The sequence below is a fragment of the Microtus oregoni genome, unplaced genomic scaffold, assembly GCF_018167655.1.
Source record: "Microtus oregoni isolate MIOR12 unplaced genomic scaffold, Mior012 000002F_ref0000024, whole genome shotgun sequence".
Taxonomy (NCBI): domain Eukaryota; kingdom Metazoa; phylum Chordata; class Mammalia; order Rodentia; family Cricetidae; genus Microtus; species Microtus oregoni.
The window spans coordinates 25,924,742-25,950,485 of record NW_024543061.1 but is presented as its reverse complement, the minus strand read 5'-3'; the positions used below and the strand labels follow the sequence as shown (position 1 = coordinate 25,950,485).

General features: G+C 44.1%; 1 protein-coding gene and 1 pseudogene across 3 annotated transcripts in view; both read right to left on the bottom strand.

Annotated features, from left to right (window-relative positions):
• Positions 1–1,132: 1,132 nt before the first annotated feature.
• Positions 1,133–25,744, bottom strand: part of Exoc6b (exocyst complex component 6B) — a 477,853-nt gene continuing 453,241 nt past the window's right edge. For all 3 annotated transcript variants that reach the window (XM_041645429.1, XM_041645442.1, XM_041645435.1), the window contains 2 exons: positions 12,994–13,106; positions 1,133–9,268 (listed from right to left, as the gene is read on the bottom strand). In XM_041645429.1, coding sequence (XP_041501363.1) covers positions 9,142–9,268; positions 12,994–13,106 — 240 coding nt within the window. In that variant the 3' untranslated portion in view covers positions 1,133–9,141. The remainder of the gene's footprint in view (positions 9,269–12,993; positions 13,107–25,744) is intronic.
• Positions 14,188–14,405, bottom strand: LOC121443627 (annotated as a pseudogene).

Below are 25,744 nucleotides of genomic sequence, written 5' to 3'. Positions count from 1 at the left end.
TTTTATTGGACAGCTCTTTTTGATTCAGCATGTTGACATATAAAGCTATAGTAATCTTAACAGCTATATAGTAATCTTCTGGGTGAATGCATCATAATGGACCCAGTAGCCCACTGATGAACATGTCTGCTTTTTATCCTAGTAAGCAGTGCTTATACGAGACATTATCAGACATGCTTTCTTTATGTTTGTGTATAGTTTCTCTAGTAAATATTCTTAGCATATGAATATTTGATCTACAATATGTTTTTCAAATTCCTTGGGGCCAGGCGTGTTTAAGGACTTTATTTAAGGGGGCTGGAGAGATGGCTCAGAGGTTAAGAGCACTGATTGCTCTTCTAGAGGTCCTGAGTTCAATTCCCAGCAACCACATGGTGGCTCACAACCATCTATAATGAGATCTGGTGCCCTCTTCTGGCATACAAACATACATTGCAGGAATGTTGTATACATAATAAATAAATCTTTAAAAAAAAAGGACTTTATTTAAGAAAGATAGTATAGCATGATGGTCACATAGTCCTTCAACAAGATTTGAGAAATAGCCCATAACCAAACACTACCTATTTTGTTGTGTTTACCTATCTGTATTAAGCAATAAATGAAAGTGATACTTGGCTTCACATTACATCCAGTTTTTGCCATCAAATAACTCAAGAAAGCATTTTCTGACTGCAGAGGTTTGTGGCTTTGAAAACTACAAACCAAGCCCTGAATGGCTCCCTGCAATAGTAGCTGCACTGAGCTACCACCTCATCACTACAACACTGGCTCTCCAAATCTTGCCAGAAGGAGCAGACCTTGAGAGCTCTGGAAATCTGATGGCTCTGTACATTTCATTCCTATAGTCAAGACAAACCTATAAACCCAGCACTTGGGAGGCCGAGGCAAGAGGATCACGACAATTTTGAAGTCACTCTGAGCTATGCAAGTACCAGGTCATCCAGGGCCACACAGCAAAACTTTTTTTCTCTCTCTCCATCTCTCCCTGTCTCTCTCTCTCACACACACACATTGGGAGGGGGTTGGGGAGGTAGGTAAGAAGAAGAGAGAGAACACAGCATGCAGAGGGAAATTTTATTTATAACGTTAATGAAAAATCAGACATTAAGCAGTATAATAAATAAAAGAATCCAAGTGCAGAAAATATTAAGCTATCTAGAAATGTGAACTCCCATTCATTATTTCATATATTCATTCAATCTATGTTTAGTTAAAAATCATTATAGAATTTTGAAACTTGAAATTAATAAATTATGAATTTATCCTGGAACATTTTGAAAAAGCATAGCACAGAAAATCAATGACTTGATTTGGAAGCAAGCACAAAAATATGGTGCTTAAACAACATGCACAGAAACAGAATGAGTGGAGACTGTGGAAAACCCAGAAACAGATCCAGAGGAGTCACACAGGAATTATACACACCATAAAGATGTGAGACCACTGAGCAGTCACATGAAAGACCCAAAGGTCTGCTGCATTCTTCATCACACAGCAAAATTAAAACTGTTAAAGGAATAATGCATTAAAAAGTGAAGCAGCAGAAGAAAACGTGGCTTAGTATTTTTATAATCTGAGGTGGGGAAATTAGTCATGAAATCCAATCACTGTAAAGATGATGTTTCAACAGCAAAACCCCACTCAACCCCACAAGCAGATGGGGGTGGCTGGTCCTCAGGGTTCCATCTGTCATCATGATGGGAGGGGTACTGCTCAGAGTGGGTCTTGACTGTGACTTCAGTATCTGCAGTGGAGCCTGACTGCTGACAGAACCTTACTCTCCCTGTAGATACTGTTTGCTACACTGGTCAGGGCAGTCTATCCATGGAACATTCCTGATCAACCCAAAGGCATGGCTTCCCATTGAGAGTTCTGAATGCTGGGTGCTATGGGACTTAGTGACCCTTTCTACTAAGATGGTCATTGAAGTCAGGTTTCAGAAGAGTCTGGAACCTGAAAGTTGACCAAGTGGCCGTGGGTTAGCCAGTGTGAGAGAAGTGAGATTTTGGAAGGTCTCATTACGGGAAAGGTAGGGTGACAGAAGGAAAGAAAACAGACTGACGTGGTTTAGTCACTGCATTAAGTTCCCTAGGAAGCACCTTTAGCCTTCCAGCCTCTAGATTTCCCTTTCTGGTTGTTTTTTGTTATTTAGAAAATAAAATTTTAACTGCTATGCACCATGAACAAACTCAGAGACAGACTAGGGGGAGCATTGGAAGCAAACAAGTAGTTGAAATCTCCACACGGAAAAGAAGAGTTCAACAATAGCAAGGCCAGCAACGGACAGATGCCCAGTTCACTGAAAATCAGAGGATGTTAATTAGAACAAAGAAATACCATTTATTATTTCTTTATTCTTAAAATTAAAAGGTTTGCAAGGATAAAAAATATTGATATTATTTTGTGCTGAGGGCAGAGAAACAGAGCCAGATCTTGCAGAGAATATAAAGTGTGATTTAAAAAATTATATTGACATTTACAACTTTAAACCAACCAACCCATCGATATGTCTTACTTAAATTTGATGCTATAAAAATACCTAAGATACAAACAGATATCTTCTTGCAATACTTTATAGTAGTCACATGCTAGGGATATTCTGAATATTGATCAGTTCAGACATGGTGTATAAAGGTGTAGTCCAACCTGAGACAGGGTGCTATGGACTTCCTAAGTGTGACTTTAGATGTATTGATAATAAATAAAACCGTAATACAATATACTATGTCATCTTTTTTGGGGGGGGGGCAGTACACACATATTCCAGTCATTTGAAAAATCTCATTATACTGTTGTATTCATTATATGTTGGAAATAAGATTAGGATTCAGTGGAGGAAGCCTCAATTTTGCTAGCTACACACACACACACACACACACACACACCATACATACCATACCACGCTCCACACACACAAAGATGAGTGCACATCTCAGGACTTATCAGGAACTAAACTGTTACTTGCTTTTTCTCTTGACCCCATCTGCTTTCAACCCGCTCCTCTACTTGTGAGATAAAGTGGGACAGCACATGTTTACAGAGAATTTTAAAATCATGATGAAATGAACTTAAAGGCTGGTTTGCTTATCAATTATCTACCACGAAGTAGCAGTTCCAAAGAATACAAGTGGCAGGCTCCTGAGGATTCCTTGTCCTCAGAGCCTTCTCCCCCTGGTTCTCAGCCAGCTCCAATACCGCGTGTCCATGCACCACTTGCTGTGCTGGGTGTGCCTGGGCTTCAGATGGGAGCACGGTTCTTGCCTTTGCAGAATTCATCATCTCACAGAAACACCACACGAGGCATGGTGGCACACCTTTAATCCCAGCACTAACGAGGATAACTCTGAGTTTGAAGCCAGCCTAGTCCACATGGTGATCCCAAGCCAGACAGGACTAATAGTAAGACCCTGTCTCAAAAAAACAAAAGCAAGCAAGCAAACAAACAACAGCAACAAAACAAAACAACCCCCCCCCACACACACACACAAGTCCATGGGTAACAAGAAATGACTAGTCAGAGGCTTAGTTTCCTGCTGCTGTGGACCACCTACCCAGATGACCCGCCTCTCCACCAGCCTGGTGTCGCTGTTCCTGGATGGGCCTGTCCCCATCTTCTGACTTGGCTGCTTGGTTGTTGTCCTGATGCCCAGCACCTGATGCTTTCCTGTTTCTAAGAAGCACTGATGATGTGGTTCTACTTTGCCTTATGTGTAAATACACATCTGCCCTCAGTGTCCAGAACCCAAGTAGCTTTCCACTTGACTCCTTAAGCTCTCTCCTGAAAACCTCTTCCCTAAAACACCTGTGTGAACTGGTAGTTCAGAGCTGAAAAATTTAGAGGTGCTGTCACGGGCACCTTTCCAGTGCCTGCGGAAGTGGTTTCTCCAGCAAGCTCTCTAGGGAAGGGGCTTGCTGGGGAAGCAGTGCCTTCCTTCACTAGCTTTAGAAATAAGCAACCCACGGAACAGAAAGGAAGAGAAAGCCATCCACCCGGCTTTATCTGAGCCTGGTAACAGAGAGGGGAGTGTGAGGGAGAATGTAGTTAATTACCCGTCCAAGCAAAGGTGAACGCTGGAGATGGCGAGACCCATTTACAGGAGGGAATAGACCCATCATTGAGACTAGAGAAAGGGAGGATTGTTCAGGGCCAGGAAAGCAGCTCGATGTTCAGATTCCATTCCCTTTCTGGAGCTCTGGAGGGAGAAAGGTCATGACTTGGGCTGGGAAGGTACACTTGGCAGACTGGGAGGGGGCTGCTATCTTAGGTCCAGTTCTGGGCTTGCAACCTGCCCCACCCCAAGGGAATGGACTTCATTCCTTTCTGGAAGCTGGTTTGGGCTGGCAGAGGAAGGGGTACCCTGGGAGAGTCCCCCATTACCATCACAAGGGCTGTCAGACCCCACAATGCAGTGGGGCCCCAAATGCAGGGTAACCCTAACCCTGCAGTGATTGAAACAGATAGAGGGGGAGCTCTGCCACACAATGCCGGTCCTGGCCCCTCTCCTCCTCCTCCTTGCACTTCCTCAAGAGCCTTTGTCTTCTGGTCCCTTGGGCTTGGAGGCTCTCTCATTCCCCACAAATGCTGCCCATTAAACTCAGAATGAGGCCTCCAGGGGAAGGCCTGGCCCTTTCTCTTCGAGCTTCATCTCTCAGAGGCTCTTCTGGTTCTCCCCTGCCTGCTAAGCAAAAAAGATGCCCAGCTGTGAAAAAAACATGCCTGGGTTTGAATCATGAGCAGCTGGTCCTTCCTGGGCTGGTGCTCAGAGATGGTGGAAGGTGCTCTGGGGTGAGCAGCCTGGGACAGCCCAACGACCACACCAGACGCTTTGCCCTGTGCCCCAAAGTGCAGAGTCCTCTGGAAGCTCAGTATACATCTTGGTATGACTGAAAACAAAGCTGTTCTGATCTTTTGGAGTGACCTGGGCTTCTTCCTGAAAAGGGTGAGCATCAGTCTTCAAAATATGCCAGCACTTGGGGAGGCAAAGAGAGAAAGTCACGGTTCAGAGCCTCCCGTGTTCACTCACAGTGAAATCCATCTCTAAAGGGATTTTGTTATCATTTGGAGTATTTTAGTCACGCCTCTTTCTTAGACACTGACGAAAGCCACAGCTGCTTTCCAAAAGAAAGAAGCACGGGTGGATGGAAACCCACGGACGCCATGCTATCAGGAGGAGTATATATTTTGGCACAGAACTGAGAGCAGAGGAGGCTGCACGTGGAATGAGGGCAGGCTTCTCTTGAAGGCTGGCTTTACTCAGAGCCGGCAGCTGGTGGTCCTGGTTCCTGCACAGGGGTGTGAGGTGCACATCTCCCACCAGCCTTGTCCTGGGCTTGGCGAGGAAGCCAGAGACAAGGCAGCTATGGGAACATCTGTGAGATGCTCAGCTGAGAGGCATGCCATAAACTGGAGGGAAGTGATGTCAAGGTCTTCAACAGTGCACAGCTACGGCAGGCCAGGCACGGCAACCTCCACAGCTCTCACATTTTACAATACCCCTGTAAATTAGGAACCACTCTAACGTCACTAGTGAGCTAGCAAATGAACTGTTCAAGATGATCCAGCTAGCAGGCCGCTTCAAAGGCCCAGGTCTTTTGTCAGCAGAGCCCACAACAGTGTCAGGCTGTTGGCTTGGTGTTCTTTCCAGCCTCTTCTGAGGGTAAGCAGGCTGGGCCTGTTGCATGGACATTTCTACTCAGCATGGTTGCCAAGTGCCCAAAGGGCCTTCACTGTCTCCCAGCATCTAACAGGCTAGGGGCAACTTCAAGCTCTAATGCGATCTGCACCTCAAGCACTCCTGTCGAGCCCTACAGTTAAATCATAAGACCATGCTGACAGGCACCCGCTCTCTCTCCTGTCTTCCTTTCAGACCTTTCTTTACATGGCCTACTGCTCAGCTCCCTCGCTGCCAGGCTAGCTTTGCTCTGGATCATCCTGTATCATTCCTGCTTGGCTGGAGCCTGTCCCCGTAGAGTAGGTGAACAGCCCATCCCAGTACCCCAATAGACTAGGCACTTCAATGTGTGTTTCCTGGTGGCTGTGCCAGTGTCTGTTATGCATCTTAACAACACCTGAGGTCACAACAGGGCCTCTCCACACCAGCTCCTGTCTTGCTCTGCTCCTCAGGCAGCTCAGAGGGACACACTGCCTGCCATTCAATATTTATCACAAACCAGAGTCACACTGTGCCAAAGGAATAAAAACAAAAACCTCACAAGAAACATAGTGGTTATTGGAACATGTATGTAGATTCTCATATTTAATGCCAGTTAAAAGAAGAAGGTATACAGGGCAATGGGATACACATGCTCTTTCCACAGAGGAGCCCCCCTTATGCAGTCGCCTGCAGCGGAGCTACTCTCCTGGTGAGCACGAGAGGAAAAGGTTCCTTTTAGAGGTACAGATGGATCTCACTGCATTTCTCCCACAAATGTGGAACTGTGCAAAATGAAAAGGCTATTTCCAACACGTCCGTGAGGGATGGCTGAAAGGCAGGTGAATAAAGGAAGGGGAGGGGTGTTGGAGGGAGGCGGCTACAGCAAAAGTAGTGTGGAGGAGACCTGGTGAAGCCAGCCAAACCTGCACTCAGAGGTCTAAGTGGGAAACTCCTGGAAAGTGCCACCCCTGGGCCTGGGACCTGCTGAGCTAGATGCTGTGGAGCAAATGGACTGCTGGACCCGGTTTATGACGGAGTCACTGGGAGACACTCCTTTTACTAACAGTGACTCTGTGGGTTCCCATGTGCAGGCCCTGTTCTTCTCAACCCACACCAGGCTCATCTGGTACTAAAAGGTTTTTCCCCCCCCATGAATGGCAAAAGTAAGTGAGCCTCTGCCTAACCATGGCTCACAAACCAGACTGTCTTCACGGGTGTGGATCTGGTTGGAAGGCCAGACCTCCAGGCAGCAGTGTCTTACCACACCTGAGACTCTTCAGGATGTGTGTGCCTGCAGGCATCTGAGATAAGGCCACAGTGTCTGAGGCCTACAGGCGTGCATACTGTGTTCAAGTCCTCAGGGACAGCTCAGCTTTAGGCCTTATGGATAAAATGAAAAAAAAAAGTTCTACTTCATCAATTCATAATCACCTTGACATTGAAGGCCTTTGGCTTTCACAGGTCAGAAGTAGCATGCTGCTTTTTGTTAGGGAACAGTGAAGGAAGATACAGAGGCAGGAGGAGAAAGGCCAGGTGGCCATGCTCACACACCCTGAGATTGGATGAAATTCCCATCAGCAGGACTCTGCTGTGGAAGGGAGTGGTCCTGCTCCTCCAGCTGTTTTCATTCATTCTGTGACAGTTCCTCTGGGGCAGAGTGGAGACTAGACAAGCAGCAAGATGGTGTCTAGAAGGACAAAAGCTGTGACAGGCCAGCAGTCTCTCTACACTAAAGGCTGACGAGCACTGGTAAAGGGCCGTTCCTTCCTTCTCAGTCAGCAGGACTTCAGGTTAGTGGAATCAGTTCTCGGCCTTTTCATCTATCCGGGGCTTGGAGACACCACTTTGTCTTCTTTCCCACAGGCCTCTGCTTCCCTTGGCTAACCAAGTTTTGGGTGTTCTTATGAGACTTCTGAACCTCTGCACCATTGTGTAGCCCATTGATGAGGCTTGCAGGCATCTGCAGAGCATGAGTGGCTTGATCTTTCGTTATAGGAAGCTGTACCACTGTACAGTGGTCTCTTCCTGTTGGTATTTAAGATGGCTATGGTAAGGGTGGGGTGTGTTCAAGATGGGGTAGGCTACAGTGGGCTGGGAGATACAGAAGCACTGCTGTCCCAGAAGCACACAGTAGGTGACAAAGGCAATGAGAGTTTGACCAGTCTTTCTCCTCATCACTTTTGTGGCATCTTGGATAGTGTTCTATGATGCAATTACTCTTACGATCAGTTAGCCTAACAGCTTCCACAACTGAGTGCGTAGACACCTCTGACTAATGGCACAGGAAAGCCCTGGCCATGTCTCAGTGTCTACCTGGCTGGTCCAGGCTCCAGAGATTAAAGATAGGATTTCAGGAAAGCACTATGAGGTGAGGCCAAGGTACAGCTCAGAAGATGGGAGCCCTGGGCTTGGGCAAGATGAGCTTTGTCTCTATGATGTGACTTAGTTGATGACAGCTGGGCCAGAGGCAACAAACCTCAGCTACAGCTGACCTTGTCTACCTCATGGTGACAGATCCATGCCCAGAAACATCCAGTCCTGGGGAGGCTGTGCCCATCGTGTAGGGCTTAGGACATTTGCTTTAAAGGTGGTAGCCAGAAGGCTGTTGTTAAAACGTAAGTGAACAATCTCAAGAAGTCATCAGGCTTTCCTCCAGGTGAAAGCACCCAGGCTGTTTTCAGGCTTTGGGGGTTCAGACCACGCAGATGCTGCTGCAGAAGGCAAGTATGAGACTCTCCTCAGGAACCTTCAAAAGCCACTGCTGATCTATATTATGAACCTAGTGTTATGGTCATGAAAGAAGGGACAGAGATGAATGGAAAAGAAACCCAAATTGGCTTTCAAGATACAGAAAAACAACTCACCCAGTGAGGCAACTAGCAAGTTCAGCACGGGCCCAAGTGTACAACTCTGCTAACTACCCCTCTCCAGCCACAAGGTCTGGTTAGACTCCACCAGTGAAACTGCCACCTGTGGCACCAGAGTGAAAGTGTCATCTTGCCACACACCTCACTCTTATGGCCATTAAGTAAGCCAACAAGGCAGATGAATATCCTAAACTGAGGCTGGCTTTGGTATACTACATAGCTATGTCTGCCAGGCTCTCCTATGCACTTAAGTGAGCACTTGAGAGCAAACAGGATACATATTTTACTTCCTCATCTCAACTCCCAGCACAGGTACCCACCGAATTTGTGGAGTCCTGGATAAGAGGAAGCTCATCATATTAGCACTGACAGTGTATCCTTCCCAGGATAACAAAGAAAGTATGGCAGCCCCCCCGCCCCCGACTATGCCCCTCATGTTCTTGATTATTCTTGTGCCTCTCTTACTATAGGGAAAGGTTATATGAATACTGTACAGGGGTTAATAAAAAAATACATATGCTCTCTTTGAGGAAGAATGCACAAATGCAGGGCTGGCCCAGGGGAGATCCTGGACCATGGGCTATGGCAAATGGTCTCTGTGGGCCCAAGGCCAACATTCAGGAGTGGTGGCTGCTGATGAGTCCTCGGAGCTGCTTGGCCACAGTGTCAATCAATTTCTGCTTGTCTCGTTCATTTTTCCGGAACTGTGCAAACATGTTATTCTTGCGGCTAGTATCTTTCATCCTAAATAGAGGAGAGAAAGGGGGCAAGGTGTTTGAGATAGTACCAGACAAAGAACAGGCAGGGAGTAGGATGGATGGCAATATGCATCTTAACCGTTCCCATAGTAGAAGAGTCCAGAATATTCCCATTGTCTAGCTACCTACTCATGATGAAGCTGTCCTTCAGGCACCTTCTACCTTCCTGACTTCATTTGCCTTTGATAAAGAGCAAGTTTTGGAGGGGTCAGGTCCTTATCCTCATACCTTCCCCATCTGGTCAACCCTTATATCTTCAGATGAGCACCTTTACAGGAGTCTGAGACATGTCACAGCTCTGCTGGCCAGCAGACTCCTAAAATTGTCTGGAGTGCACTTATTTCATTATCCTGCTTAAACATAAGAGACGGAATTTGGAAGGTAAGGCAGAAAAATATTGTCTTAAAATGAATTACAGGAGATCATAAGTCACCAAAGAGCCACTGTGCATCTCTAAGCCCTACTCACTCTAACTGATCATTCTTTCATGGCCTGGAAAAATGAGGAGTTAGTCTCTTCATTAGTTTCAGGAATATGGGCGAGAAGTACTATGATACCATGTGGGCACAGTACTGAGAAAAGCTGGGCATCTTCCCAGTTAATAAAGTTAGGCTTTATGTGACACAGCCTGAACTCTCAATGATTGTGTATAATCTCAAGATTTTTGTTTTGGGTTCTGCTAAAGCTCTACGGATGATATTACTGGAGTATAAATAATGGATATAGTTCTGTCAAGTGGATGCCCTAATGAGGAGGCAGGGTTAAAGAAAGTAAGGCCAAACTGACATTACTGCAGTCTCTATGTTCAGTCAAGCCACCAGGACAGAGTCCAGGACTATGCTGTTCTCTGTAAAGGTCCTGTTAGACATGGCATCCAATGCTGATGACTACTATGGTCTAGCCTCTGCACCCTGATTCCCAGCCCACAGGTGTTATACATCAAATCCAATGCTGATGACTACTGCGGTCTAGCCTCTGAACCCTGATTCCCAGCCCACAGGTCTGGTGGGCTGGCTAGCACCTTTGTTCTTGGAATTGAACTGGCTTTCTGTTCTTAGGGCTATATGGGAAAAGTCCAGAGGGTCTAAATTACTCCCAGGCATACTTCCCAAAGGTCTTTGGCCAATCCTGATCCTTCTTTCTTCCTCAAAGGGGAGTCTTTTGAAGAGAAACCTAGTTGGAGGCCATGAATCAAGACAGAAATTCCAGAAAGGTAATTTACATCGTGTATAGATGCTACATGCCAGGCACAATGTGTGCTCATCTGTGTTTATATAGCCACTGGAAAGCATATAGTTCACAAGGGCATTCTGACTATTAAGGAAGCATAGCTGTCTGGCTCTTTGACAGCGACAGTCAAAACTAACAGTGACTTTTCTCCCCAGTCTAAGCTCAGAGTAATTCTTTCAGGCTAGAGTTTTTCATCCAGCATGGAGCTCCTGCCCACATGTGGAAGCCTGCGCTAGGCTAGGAAGGGGAGCAGATGACTTGACTGGGTTGGAAAGAAAGCTTTCCTTAATGCCCTTAAGGCGCAGGGGAGAACAGTTTGCTACTTTAAGCACTAGCTGCACAGTTCTGTTTGTGAATCTGGCAGTTTTAGATTATTCTGAAGGACTCCCTTCCTTTTGTTGGATAAGCTGTAAATCCAGACAACACAAAACTAACAGGAAAGAGGAAACAGAGAAGACCTTTCTATATTTGTGGGACATTTGGCTTGACTGATGTTATAATTTCCTGCAGTAGTGAAGAAATAGATAGCTAGAAATGGCCTGTAGCTCAAGAGGAGGACTCTGTACTTCATAGGAGAAAGAGAAGAGTCAAGAGGCAAGAACTTTTTGGTCACTGAAGCCTTTGGTTGGAATCTTGTTCTCAGGTGCCCCGAAAGCTCACAGCGACATGATAGTTTGTACCCACTTGGGAATGTACAAAACTAAGTGAACTCTCCCTTCTCTGATCCTTCTTCAAGTCTCACATTCTTTTTTCCTCTGGTTGAGCCACCTTTCAGTCACAGAGGGACTTTCCTTTTTTTTTTTTTTTTTTTTAAAGATAGTACTGGCAATGAGGTGGGTTCTTCTGTCTTGCCTCACTAGGAAGAACCAGATTTGGAAAGAGAATCTGGTAGGCTTGGCTAAGCAGTTGCCTCTGGGGAAGCAGGAACAGGTCAGAGGAGAGAAGGAATTCCTCTGAGGCTAGGAGATGCGGATATTTTGGTGACTTGGGGGAGCCCTTGCATTCCGATGTTGGAAAAGATGTCAGGTTTACTGATGGCTAGGGCGCAGCACACAGCTTTGTTGCATGCTAGGCCAGGATAGAGAGACATCACCAATCGCCATACCTAAAGAAGAGTAAAGGACCTCAAGATAAGTGCATGAGTATCAGATCAAACACCAGACTATCTCCCCATTTCTACTTTGCAATGAGAACATTGGGCCTGGCTTGCCTCTGATAAGGAATCATCATAGGAGATGTGGGTTCTAGATCCTAAAGCCATAGGCCTTTGTCCCCAAGAGCTGTTATTTGCTTAGGAGTTCTTCTGTCAGGGCTGAACTGCAGGCCCTGAGTCAATAAGAGTACAAAGCATGTCAGAAAGCTGGGTGGGAAGAAATTCTTTCCCTAGTGCTGATGGGAAAAGTTCCTGCCATCATTCCCACCCCAAAATGAACTAGTAAACCAAGTCTGTAAGGCAAAAAGAAAGAGGAAGTGCCTAGCTGGGTGGCACCAGGCTGGTTTAGAAGATTAGTTTGTCAGGATGGAGACCCCTGATAGGACCAGCATTTTAGTTTAGTTATTGACATCATTGAGAAAACTGGAAGGACTTGCCTCAGAGTGATGGAAAACTCTCGAGTGAACAATATACTTACTCTCTAGATATCCTAGAGAAAAAAGTCATTGGAAGAGAGAACCATGGGAGAAAGTTAACATGAAACCATCAATTCCCAGCATATCTCTTGGCTTCAAACAAAGAGCCCCAAATACTGTTCTTGTCTATTCTCTGCTTTCTGCTTACATCTGGCATATTCTCAAACACCCCCCCCCCCAATAAGAAAGACACACCTTGATTTCTGTTTTTGTCTAAAGCTCTACTTTGACCTCTTGGACTTCAGCCTTTGCCTTTCTAGGGCTGGAGAAGGTTTGGCTGCCCATCCATGTGGACTTTCTACACTGCCTTGATGCAGGTAACTAGTCATGTCTTAAATAGCTCTTTGACATGGGTCTGCCAGTCCTCAGTAGGTTGGCAAAACTCAGAGCCAGGTTACAATGCATACCACTGGCACCTGTGTGTCACAATGGCTAGCTTTGAGATATTGGGTGTTAGATAACTCAGTTCAGTGAAACCACATTTCTGAGGAGGTCTGCGCTACAGATTATTAAGCCCCAGGGACTAGGACATGCTCCTTTGCTTACCAGACTGGCCTGAACCAAATCCATGTCATCTTACTATCTTCCACTGTCTTCTTTAGGTAGACACTTAGTCTAATTAGACTACAAGGCATACAGAATCCCATTCTGATTTGTACTTATGGCTTGCTGGAACTAAGAATTATGAATGGACTACCAAGTGCAATGGTCAATATGGCTGGAAGCACCTGAGTTAGCTTCAAGAACAAGTATGTTTTTCAAGGCACTAGAAACAGGAAAATGGCCTTATATACTAACTACCCTTTTCCCTTCCTCCACCTCTCCATACAGAGCACAGGGCTGTGTACTCACTTCTCAAGCAGGGTCAGAGCAGTCACAGGATTCACTCGGAGATACTTGCAGTTGGGTTGTCCATAGTCAGCAAGGTATGTGGACCAATCCCACTGAATGAAGAGGTCCAATAGCTGAAAAATACCCCAAGCCCCATACCAGTTAACCAGAACCTCAGAAATCCTAAAATTCTTTACTACCAGCTAAATCTTGAAACACTGAAATAACATCTAATAAAAGTAAATACAGCTGCAGACCACACTAGAAATAGGAAAATACCCATGTAAATGTCAGATGATAGAGTAATTTCCACCACAAGGACAAGTCTATCACTGAGACTTCATACTAGCAGTGAGCCTTAGAGACCAAACAATGGAAAAAACTATTTGGGGCTGACCTCACATATAGGACCCATAGGAATCACCCACTTATTCATTTGAGAAATGCCTATCATGAGCTTTCTGCATACCAAATCTACTGAGGCACTCAGAATTCAACAATGAACAAATTAAGTGGGTGCAGCCCAGAGCCACAATGAGACTTCAACCTCAGTTGGTCAGTACTGGTGTTCCCCATACTCTTAAAGGCCAGAAGAGGGCATTGAATCTCCTAGGACTGGAGTTACAGATGGTTGTGAGTCACCATGTATGTGTTTAAAACCAAACCTGAGTCCTCTGCAAGAGTAGCCAGTGTTCTTAATCTCTGAATCATCTCTCTAACACCTGGTTAATATTTATTTATTTAGCAATCAAAATGGTTTAAATATGAATGTAATTCATAAGAACAGTAACAACAACTAAAGTAGTACATGTTTTTTCCTCAATAAAAATAGGCCAGTCTCTAGAAGGTCTCATTCTATGAAGACACCATTTTCAAGTCTTAGTAAAAGGAGCCTGTGGAATTCACCATTTGTGTGTTCTACTTCATGCCCTCAACAACCTTACAAAAAGTGTCCCAACACAAGAGATTACATTTGCAGAGTGCAATGCTGAAGCGACAGAACTGAGATTGAGCGCTACAATCACATTCCTGTGTGTTAAATTGTTACTTAATTATTTATTTAGCTCATTGGTCCAATAGCATAAAAAGAGAGAACAGCATCTTAAAATTCATCTCATTCTATGTTCAGAGATAAAAGGGTTAACCATTCCTCATTTTCTGGAGGCAAGCCTAGTTTAGAGTCTGATGGCAATCACACACAGGTAGTTTTCAAAGCTACTGCATGAAGAGGATGCTGAAGGCCACCTCTATACAGTATATGGTAACATAATGACTCTTGCATTTACCAATTCAGGCACACTCCCCAAATATTCCCAATAGCCCAGTTTTATTTCTGTCCAGAAGCTGGGTGCCAAAGATCAGATGTAAGCACACGTATATATACGCAGCAAGATTACAGTCAACAGACTCTGAAAATTGGAAATGGCAGACATAGTGAGGCTGATGCTGGTTCAGCCACATCACCCTTCTGGGCTGGGGTGCCCTGGGTAATATTTAAATGGACAGAAATACACTGCTCTTGCTTGATTAAATACTTTTCCTTGTCTAGAACATCTAGGTAGACACTTTTCTGATCCACTTTAGGTAGACACTTAGTCTAATTAGATTTGTACTTATGGCTTGCTGGAACTAAGAATTAGGAATGGACTATCAAGTGCAATGGTCAATATTGTTTATAAACTTAGGATCTCCCACTACCTTCCTTCCTTCTGGATTGGTCACTGATCCAGCTTTCATTCTGCTATTAGGAAATGCTCCTCTTTCTCTCCTGTGTGCATTTTCTACTGGTATGGACTCTGAGATTCCACTTTTTTATTATTACTTAGTTTATTTATTTCACATCCCAACCATAGCCTCCCTCCTCTCCCTCCCTCCCCACCCATCCCCCCCCCAACCACCAGTTCGCCCTTCCTCCATAATTGTTTAGAAAGGGGAAGGCCTCCCATGGGTTTCAGCAAAGCATGGCTTATCAAGGTACCCTAAGACCAAGCAGCCTGCCCCCCATGCCCTGTATTCAGGCTGGGCAAGGCAATCCAGCATGAGGAATAGGTTCCCAAGAGTCAGTCAAAGCACCTGGGACAGACCTTGCTCCCATTGCCAGGAGTACATACAGACCAAACTATCCAACTGTCACATATATTCAGAGGGCCTAGGTTGGTCCCATTCAGGTGCCCTAGTTGTTGGTTCAGACTCTGTGGGTTCCCATGCACCGGGCTAGTGGTTTCTCTGGGTTTTCCTGTGATGTTCCTGACCCTCCTGTTCCCTCTCCTCAGCAGGACTCTCCAAATGTGACTCAATGTTTGCCCATGGGTCTCTGCATGTGCCTCCATCAGTCACTGGATAAAGGCTCTCTCTGCTGACAACCAGGGTAGTCACCAATAGGATCCCCACTTTTAATGGCTTATTCTTACATATACTGTTTTGGGACTCAGACGGTCCTAGCATTGGCAAACAGGAGTCCTTGCAAGTTAGGCATGTGTTCCTGTGCTATGACTCATAATTTCTGGAGCACTTCAGACAAAGCTTTCTGGTACAACAGGACTTGCATTAAACCAGCTCAGTGTGGCAATCAGCCATTACTTTTTAAAAATAAGATTCTTTTAAGAGGAATGATATGAAAAAGGGATTTTGGTGCCAGGTGTGCTCCCTGCTACTGGAATACCTCTGTTCCCTGCTATTGGGGAGACAACTTATATATGTAATATGCAGGTTAAAAGTATGCACCTCTTAAAAACCCGGGCATCCACAAATACTTCGAGTTTCAACCCTCTCACAGGTTCTCTTGTTCTCCTGGTAAGAACCCTGACTTTCAGCATCTTTATTTAATTTGATCAACTTTACATATATCTGAAATGGACTCAGGACTGTTTGTATATACCACTAAAATAACAACCAACAAACCAAACAAGGGGGATGAAGATGGAGCTCAGGATTTGCTTGCGATTCTTCCTCCTACCATCAAACACCACAGTCATAAATAATATGGATAATTCCCCTTCCTGTTTAACTCAATGCAACTGGTTCAGTTTGGTTTTGCTTGTTTTTAAAATTATGTTCTTCCCTCCCCTATCCTTGTTTGTTTCTAAATCTTCACTGATTCTGTTTCTGAATTAGGGGCTCCCCTGAAGCTAGATAAACATTTTTTTTGTTGTTGTTTTGTTTTTCAAGCCAGGGTTTCTCTGTGTAGCTCTGGCTGTCCTGGAACTCACTATGTAGACCGGCTGGCCTTGAACTAGACCAATCTTCTTAGAGACTTTATTTACTTATTTTTATTTTTTATTTTTTTTTTGATTTGTAGCTAAGAGACACTGGAAAAATCCAAAAGACTCAAAGGCAAAATCCTTTTTCCAAGCTTAGCTATGTAAACAAAGAACAGACAGGTTCTAACAGGACAAATGAAAAATTTCAGGGAAGACCTTTGGGGTGAAACAGCATAAAGATGGGCCAAACTTATAATTCGTGTTTCTCCAAACCAACTTGCCAAGAGACCAAGCCTAGAGTCATTCCAAGTGGCAATAGGGAGAAGACTGTCTGAGGACAAAGGAAGATCAAACTGGAGAGATTCATTCGTGCTAGGAAGGCACCCAGCTTTGGATATGTGACTTTGGAGTTCCAAGGGAAGGTACTCATAGCAGTGCAGAAGAGCCCAGAGGATTCTGGTCATGTCTGCACCAGCTCCACTGGGTAGCACCGATGCAACCTCACACTGTCAAAACTTCCCTCTTTCTCGCATGATACAAAGATTCCACAGAGAACAAAGAATGGCAGGGGCAAAGGTAGGTACACACAGCCACGGACACTTTGACAGAAGCCACATCCTGCTTCCCATAGACTTAATTTGTTGACAAGTTTTCTCTTGAACAGGCCCACTGATTCTTGTAGAAACTGCTCTGAAAGTAGGAATGTCCTTGAGGTGAAAGGAAAACTTGACTTTATACCTTATATACATTCAAATAAATTCTTCATGCTAAACAGGATAGAGTGCAAGATAATTATGATAGTATGTCTGAGATAACTATGTAATCCCACAAAATTCTAAATATGCTGTCTTCTGTAAGTACAGTCTCCTTACGTAGAGAACAGGAACATCAGAACACTAGGCAGGCATCCCTTGCTCTCTGATAGTCTTGACAGGATAACATTCATTACATCATCAAAGCAGTTTTCATAATGTACAACCTGCAGGTACTTTTTAAGGAAGCAGCATGGCATAACAAGAACAAATGCAGGCTCAGGGTTCCCCAACTGAGAATGTGATCACAGATAAAGCTTCTATCAACAGCTGAGGGCATGCCAAGAGAAAGACTGTAGAGAAACTGCTTAGCAGCAGACCCGACCATGACCCATCTGTGTTTATTGCCAGGATTTCCCCTGACCCCATGCCCTTAGCCATGCAATTCAAAGAACAGCTTTGGTTTGCCTCTTCCATGACCTCAGAAATGTTTCCTGATACAGACATCTGGACAAACGTCAGAAAAGGAATGACGAACTTTAACAAACAGTACCAACAATGTAGCAAGCACTCCTGGGTATCACATAGAGAAGACAGTGAGATGCATGTCCAGTCTTGAACTGAGGCTGGTAAATGAGCAGATTTAGAGTGATGGACAATAAGATACTTTAAGAGGATGATACAGTTCACAAGAAAAGCTTATAGACCCAGGCCAGGCAGGTGGGGATTGGCAGGGGTGGAGTGGGGGTGCTGGGCAAGGAAGCTGACAAGGCATTCTCTGGGGGAATACTTTGGATATAAGTAGGAGAAAGGAAGCAAGGAACAAGTGGCCTTGAGTTGCTAAGTTAAGAGCATTGAATTTCAGCTGGAAGCCTCTCTACTTGTTTTATCAAGGATGCTCCCAGATATTTTCTAGGGCAGAAGATAGAAAACTGTAATCATCACCTATTTTTTAAAAAATGTTTTATTGGAACAGAGCTGTGTTCACTGGATAACATCATATGTACGGCTGCTTTATGTAGTATTAGCTGAGGCCAGTAGCTATGACAAACACCATCACATGCCAGGAAAGCCTAAAGCTGTACTCTTCGACTTTTCAGGGAAGTTGAGCTTTAGATCCGGGTCAAGAAGGACAGCGTGTGTGTGTGTGTGTGTGTGTGTGTGTGTGTGTGTGTCTGTGTGTGTGTGTCTGTGTGTGTGTGATAAGATGTAAGATCTATCATATCCATTAAATTAAAGGAAAGCAAGAAGGCAAAGTACTCAATCACGAGGCAGTGGTAAGAACTTCATTATTATGACAACTGGCACCAGAACTCCTTTAGGAGAGAGAAGTGTTTGGTGAGATTTTCTGTTTCAAGTGTTTCTGCTTGAGTGAGCTCCTCAAGATACAGAGGCATCTGCAGATAAAGGAGGAGAAATTTGTGCTCCTGGTTAAGAGGCAGACCTGGAAGAAAGACAATTTAACTAGTGTGTGAGAAGGGCCAAGAAGAAAATCTCTAATGGTTTTAGGGCCTGGACAACTCTGGAGAACAGGATACTGAGTAAGGAGTTTTTTCAAAGCTGTTGCTGTCTAGTTTAGACAAATCTCTGGTTCCAGATACTTAAGGAAGGCTAGCAGGCTGACTCCTCCCTCTCCCCTACCTCTCTTTGTGTGTCTCAAAGCAAAACTAGATAGCTGCAAGCTTACTGCACAAACAGAAGCCCAGGAGGCACAGAGATGGACAATACACAAGGGCTCACAGCAATCCAAAGGAGGCCTCTGGATTTTCCACAGGTGATAAAACTGGGACTGGAGAAGCCTCTGGGGCTCTCTGGATCTCCACCCAAACCTTGCAACAATGGTTATGCTGCAAGCTCAGTCCTGGAGCTTCCAGGAGCGTGTGGTATCCTCCTTTCCCCTGAAGGGAAAGAGGGAAGGGAAAGAGTGAATCTTGGGTGTGTGGTTGGTTCTTTGCTGTTCTTGTAATCCTACCACTTGGATGCAGACATCATGAACCTCTGTTTCAGTGGACAACTGGGCAACAGCAGTTTCTTCCTAAGGAAAACATTACCTTTATTTTATTTTATTTTTTGGTTTTTCGAGACAGGGTTTCTCTGTGGTTTTGGAGCCTGTCCTGGAACTAGCTCTTGTAGACCAACCAGGCTGGTCTCGAACTCACAGAGATCCGCCTGCCTCTGCCTCCCAAGTGCTTTAGAAACATTTATTTGCCTCAATAATACATGTTTCTAGATTGCCTATTTAAGCCTTTCACTCCTACGGCTATGCTGGCAGAGTAAGGAAAAGATAGGTAGGCTGACCTACCACAGTCATCTCCACCTGAGGCCTGCAAGAGTCTCTTGAAGGGGACACGGTACCAAACACTCTTTCCAATGATGTTGTCCTGTGCTCGCCTCTCACCAACAACAGCATCTTGCTAAGGGGACAGAGGCAGAGCCTTAATGGGTGCTGACTGAGCTGTCCTTTTAGGGGTGGGGAGACAGCAGGTGAGAAGTTTGGGTGGAAGTGCTGCCATAGATGTAGTAGGAGAAGGGGACAATCACCTTGGACTGGTTTTTTTCTTCTAGTATATTATTGTTTGGGTTAGGGACTATATTACTGATTTGTTAAATGAACTATCACACATTCCCAGGCCAAACTAAATGAGTTTAAGAGCATCTCTGCAAAGAGACCATAGATAGAAGGTGATATCAAAAATACAAGTATAAGCAAGCATAAAAATAATGGCAGAACTCAACAGCTCTAACCACAGTATAAGTTCTGCATCATTCACTTTAGAAAGTAAAATGTGTGACACATCCACCAGCATGATAAACAACCCTTATGATTAAAATGATCAGAAAAGATACTTGAAATATGATTTATATACAGAGCCATGAGTGACTTTTTCTTAGCCTATATCCATAATATACATTTTGAAATATTAACTGGTTAGTATGTATATGCAAACATAGACATAAACACATAAACATACACACCTCTAAAAGAGATGATAAAGTTCCATGTCAAACTGCAGTGGGGAGGAAGGTGTGGATTGGAATATCTTTTTGTATCTATTCATATCTAATTATAGTTGATTAATAAATTGTTATAAACATTAATATATATTACAGGTGAGTCTTCAAAATTTATTTTACCAATAGTGGTACTCAATGAAAAGTTTGGAGGAACTGGCTAGAATATACAAGGAAAACTATCATAACCAAGTGTGTAGGAGCACACCTGCAATTCCAACACTTTGAAGGCTGAGGAAGGGTGATCATGGCTTCATGTCTACTATGGACTACACTGTGAGTTAGAGGTCAGGCTGGGCTATGTAACATGACCCTTTCTCACAAAACAAAAAAGCTTGTGTGGTCCATGTGTGGTCTGAATGAAAATGGATCCCATAGGCCCATAAGGAGTGGCACCATTAGGAGGTGTGACCTTGTTGGAGGAAGTGTGTCACTGTGGGGTGGGCTTTGAGGTTTCAGAAGTTCAAGCCAAGCCTAGTGGCTCACTGTCTCTTCCTGCTGCCTGCTGATCCAGATGTAAAACTCTTGGTTTCTTCTCCAGCACTATGTCTGCCTGTGTGCTGCCATGCTTCTGGATATGATGATAATGGACTTAACTGTAAGCCAGTCCCAATCAAATGCTTTCCTTTATAAGAGTTGCTGTGATCATATCATCTCTTCACATCAATAAAACTTTAACTAAAACAGTTTTTCGCTTAGATGTGAAAATGAAGAAACAGTTGTGGACCTTCTGCAGGTCATAATTACAAATCACAGCCTGTAGGAAGTTAAGGCCTACCAGGCTGAGAGGAGCCAACCTGGAGTCTGCCTGGTGATGTCAGAGGTCCTGATCATGCCTTAGCCAATGAGGGGCAACCACGCAATTAACACTAACATTAACCATGTTAATGGATTGGACTGCCTGAATGCTGGTACGGCACATAAGTTTTTCCCTGTTGTTAGATAAATGCGTCTCCTGTATGTCTTTTATGTGACTCCCAGTATCTGAGATGTTGACACAGCGCCTTCCCCTCCCCACCCCCAAGGAAGACATTAGGGTCCAGCACCAACAGCCCCCGCTCTTTCTATAGGTCTAGGAAAGCATGCTTAACACTAAAAGATGGGTGAGCTGAGAATAAGCTGGAGTATTAATTGCCTAGGAATAGTTGAGTCTGGCAGGGAGGCTTAGTGTTTACTAACTTCTTCAACCTTTTTTTTTTTTTTTTTTACTCATTTGAGTAGGTAGAGGTGAATAAAACTGAACTTGGAATTCCACTGCCAAAATGTGGAAGTGTGGAAGTAATCTACAGATTGATTAAAGAGCCAGAAGTTGCTCTTTGTCTCCATTCTGAAGATTCCAGTTTAATAAAAAAATCTGCCCCTCACAGCTGCAGTATACCAGTAGTACTTCCTTGGAAGGCTGGAATTTTATCTTTATAGGGTTGAGACATTTTTGCTTCCCTTTTCAAAAAATTTCTCTTCTTTTTAATTCTAGTTACTAATTATATTTTAGTGGATCTGCCCAAGTTCACTTTGGAAACAGGTGATGAAACAATTTGCTAAAAATTTCTAACTAGCCCAGCATCTGCCCCTGAGAGTCAAAGGAAAGATCCAGACATAAAGTCTTGTATGCTAAATCCCCCGAGAGGAAAGACAAAAACTCAGAAGATCAATAGCTCCACTCTGTCGGATCATCAGGAAGAAAACGGGGAACTGCAAGCAAACTGACTACCAGAAGCCAAGGAGCAGAAGTAGGAGAAAAAGAAACATGACAAATGCGAGCCTATGTATCTTGCTTACACATGTTATTTGAGGTCCAGAAAAAGTCAACAGTCTAACAGTCAGTATCACTGCTATTTAATAGAAACGAAACCCATGAAGGATTAAACATGGACTGATGAACTAGGATGATGGCTCAGCAGGTAAAAAAAAAAAAAGCCACACAAATACGAGGGCCTGAGTTTGTATCCTTACAACCTCACATAAAAGCTGGGTATGGTAGCATAATCCCAATATACCTACAGTGAGATAGGAGGCGAAAATGGGAGGATACCTAGAAACTCATGTACTGGATAGGTTGCATGCTGTTTTAGTTAGTTTTATTGCTGCGATAAGACAACGTGACTAGGGCAACTTACAGAATAAAGAATTTATTGAGGTTTATAGCTCATAGTCTGTGACCATCATGATGTGAAGCAATGCAGCAACAGGCAGACATGGTGCTGGAGCAGCACCTGAGAGCACGTGATACACAAGCACGAGGCAGAGAAAGAGCAAGCTAACTGGATTTTGACATCTCAAAGCCCAGCTCCAGTAACATACAAGGCCACACCTCTTAATCCTTTCCAAATAGTTCTACTAACTGGGGTCTGAATACTTAAATATAGGAGTCTATGGGGGCAATTTCTGGTTCAAGCAATCATATGCCTCTGTACACACACACACACACACATACACACACACACACAATCACATGCACACAGCATTCATGCAACACACACAAAGAGATCTTTATAAATGGACTCAACTTGGGACAGCATCACTCCCAAAGCCAGTTCTTTCCTCTGGAAGAAGCCAAATGCCATCATCTAGAGGGAATTCTCCAGTGTGTACAGCACAGCACTTCAGGCTAAGGAGATACTTGCTTCAGGCTATGGAGAGTGATGATTCCATGTTTGGGGAATGGTAGCAGTTTACTAAGTAAGAAAAATTTTGCAGATGCATAAACATAGGTCAAGTTGAAAATTTTCAGGCAAGAAGATCTGAAGCAATGAATGTGTGGCCTAGGATGGCAGCACAGGCAAGATAAGAATGGATGAGTCCTGTCTCAGATCTAGCTGGAAAGTTTCAAGAGCAAATAGAAGTGAGAATGGGATAGGGAAGGCAAAAAAGGATGCACACAGCCGGAATTAGAGTCCAGCCTGTGACATGAATGCAGGAGGCAGCTACAGTAAATAGTGGAGTTGTGAGTTCTTAACTCACAAAAGGCTTCAAACTCAGATGTTTTAAAACCACTGTGCCAGTCACTTCTTGGGCCAACAGTCTGAAAATTCCATACAGTTCTCAAATCTCAATGGTAAACAAGTAGACCAAAGAGGAAACCGAATCCCCAGATACCCACACACATGCTACCTCAGGAGTCCTTGATATGCAAGGCATATCAAGTGTTAAAACCATCACCTGTCTTCCTACCTACCCACTTGCTGGTCCAGTCCTACAAAGGGTAAACAAGGCCCATGTGAAGAGAATCTTGCATTGAAGCTAGTGTTAAAGACTGTTAGAATACCAGTGTGAATTAAACCAAAGGCTTCAGAACAGACCAAGTGGGCTACTGTCCCAGAACAGTTAATGGAGCTCCTTACATTACTCCCCATCCCCTCTGGCAGGTCCATTCAGTACAGGACTTCTCAGGCTATGTTCACTCAGGCCATCAGTAGGGAAGAGAAGGTTCTGCCTGTTTACTGAGATCTTACCAAGTGTTGGGGCAGTGGTACCTACTTAGATAATTTTACGAGTCTTTGCACAATTCTGTGACAGTTTGCAGTGATCCATTTTATAGTCGTCAAAGAGAGTTAAGTGACCAGCCCAAGATCATTAATTTAGTGAACAGAGGTCTCCAGTTTTAATTTATACGTTTCTAACTCCAAAGTGACACCCTTCTATAATGCAATTTATAATCTGGAAGGAAAAAGATAACAAGGGCTAAAAAGTTCTTCCCTGTCCCATTACTATTCTAGTTCTAGAAATGTAGACAATGTCTCTGACTTCTTTCAAGTCTATCCTTTGCTTCAGATATGGCTAGCACTTAGTGTAACTTATCAGTTAACAACAAAAGAATTAGAAGGCTAGACATATTAGACAGGGAAGTCTGTATCTAAGTCCTGATATGAGCAGGTTTCTAGGATGTGCTTAGAGCTGGACAGACACCTGGCTTGCCCAGTCTCTACGGAAGATGGAACTTGAGAGGTGCCAAGAGCAGAACAGATACTCAGTGACCTCCCAGGAAGCAATGGAAGTCACTGAGAGGACCACGTGTAGAGAGTGCTGCTAAGGGGACAGGGTGCATTCACACTGCAGAATCAAGAATCCTTCCCCAAACTGGATAGACTGCTAAGTATGTCTTACTAATTGAGACAACACAGCTGTTCTGAGCCACCCCCAGCAGAGACAGTCAATGCAGACTTTTCGAAGATTCTACTGGGCAACTGACTTAGATGGTTAGATTTCTACATCTTAGCTTCATATTCACCCCCAAGCAGCTCAAAGGTAGGACACACAGAAGACCTAGTAAGTGAGAGTTTGCAAAATATTTTGGCTACGTGGCCCAATTTTCTTAAAGAGTCTTTAGGAGTGTGTGTGTGTATGCATGCAGCATGTGTACATGTGTCTGGGAAGACGGAGGAAGTGAAGAAAAACACCTTTGACTTTCTATGTTTTTATTCACTGAATTCTCAGAGCAGGGAGAGCAAGCTCTGTGGCAGATTCTAGTGACCAAAGACAGTCATGCTTACAGAAAGAGTCGTTCTTGGAACTATCTTGTTTGTGGGACAAATGGCCTCTTCCCCTATCATCATAGCTGCCCTTCTTTTTCTCTAAGAATCTCTTTCTAAGACTGTCTTCATGCCAGAAATGGTCACAACATCACTTCTCTGAATTGTACTCCGAGGAGAATTTTGTCTGCCATCTTTAGAACATTCAAGATGCTCTCAGTTTGCTCCATTTTCCTGGTCTCTTGGTTTGTCAACATACTCCAGACTTCTTATATTCCTTTGTTTGCTTTAGACATCATCCCATGGCTTCTGAATCTAATGTAGAAGGCAGAAGATCAGCTCAGGACCTATCTATTGCAAGTTCCCTTGCTGGTGAAGACTCTTCTAGAACTTACTTTCATTGACAGTGAAGAACCTAGACTCTCTTCCAGCTCTAAGATTCTAAAATTAGTAAATTCCTCTAGAAGGCCAACGGCTGATACAGTACAACTCTCAAATTTAGCAAGGACAAGGCTTTTGAGGAGCTGCAAGAAGTGTGCCGTTCCTTGTCCTCTCCTTTAGAAAGGAAGTGGCTGAGGTCCAGAGAGAGACATTGTGATAGACCGCATGACTGGGTTACAACCATGGACTATGCCCTGGCTTTGTTTAATCTTTCTGTCTATAGAACACAATTTAAATAGTTGGGGGAGAACTGAAATACTTAGCTTAACATGTTCTCGTGACTACTCGGCATCTGCTATGCATTCTTATGCCATGTACACACACACACACACACACACACACACACACACACGGAAAGACAGACAGACACACCACAGTGAGTAACTTCATGCAACTTACTTTTCTGTCATCACTTTTTCCTACTAAATTGATTCATTTATTTTACATCTCAACTGAAGTTTCCCCTCCCCCTCTCTTCCCATTCCCTTCCTCTAACTCCCCTGCCCCACCCCCCACACTCCTCTTCTGCTTCTGTTCAAAAAGGGGCAGACTTCCCATGGGTTATCAACAAAGCATAACATATCATAAGGCTAGGCAAGGCAACCCAGTAGAATAGGTTCCTAAAAGCCAGCCAAAGCATAAGAGACTGCCCCTGCTCCCATTGCCAGGAGTCCCACAAAAAGACCAAGCTACACAACTGTCACACTATGTAGAGGGACTAGGTCTGTCCTATGCAGGCTCCCTGGTTGTCAGTCCAGACTCTGTGAGCCCCTATGAGCCCAAGTTATGCAACTTACCATTCTTAATATCCTATCCATATTGGTCAGTCCAAATTTGTTTATTCATTTGAACTGTTAAATACTACTCTCCAATGTGCAAAAATATAGAACATAGTAAA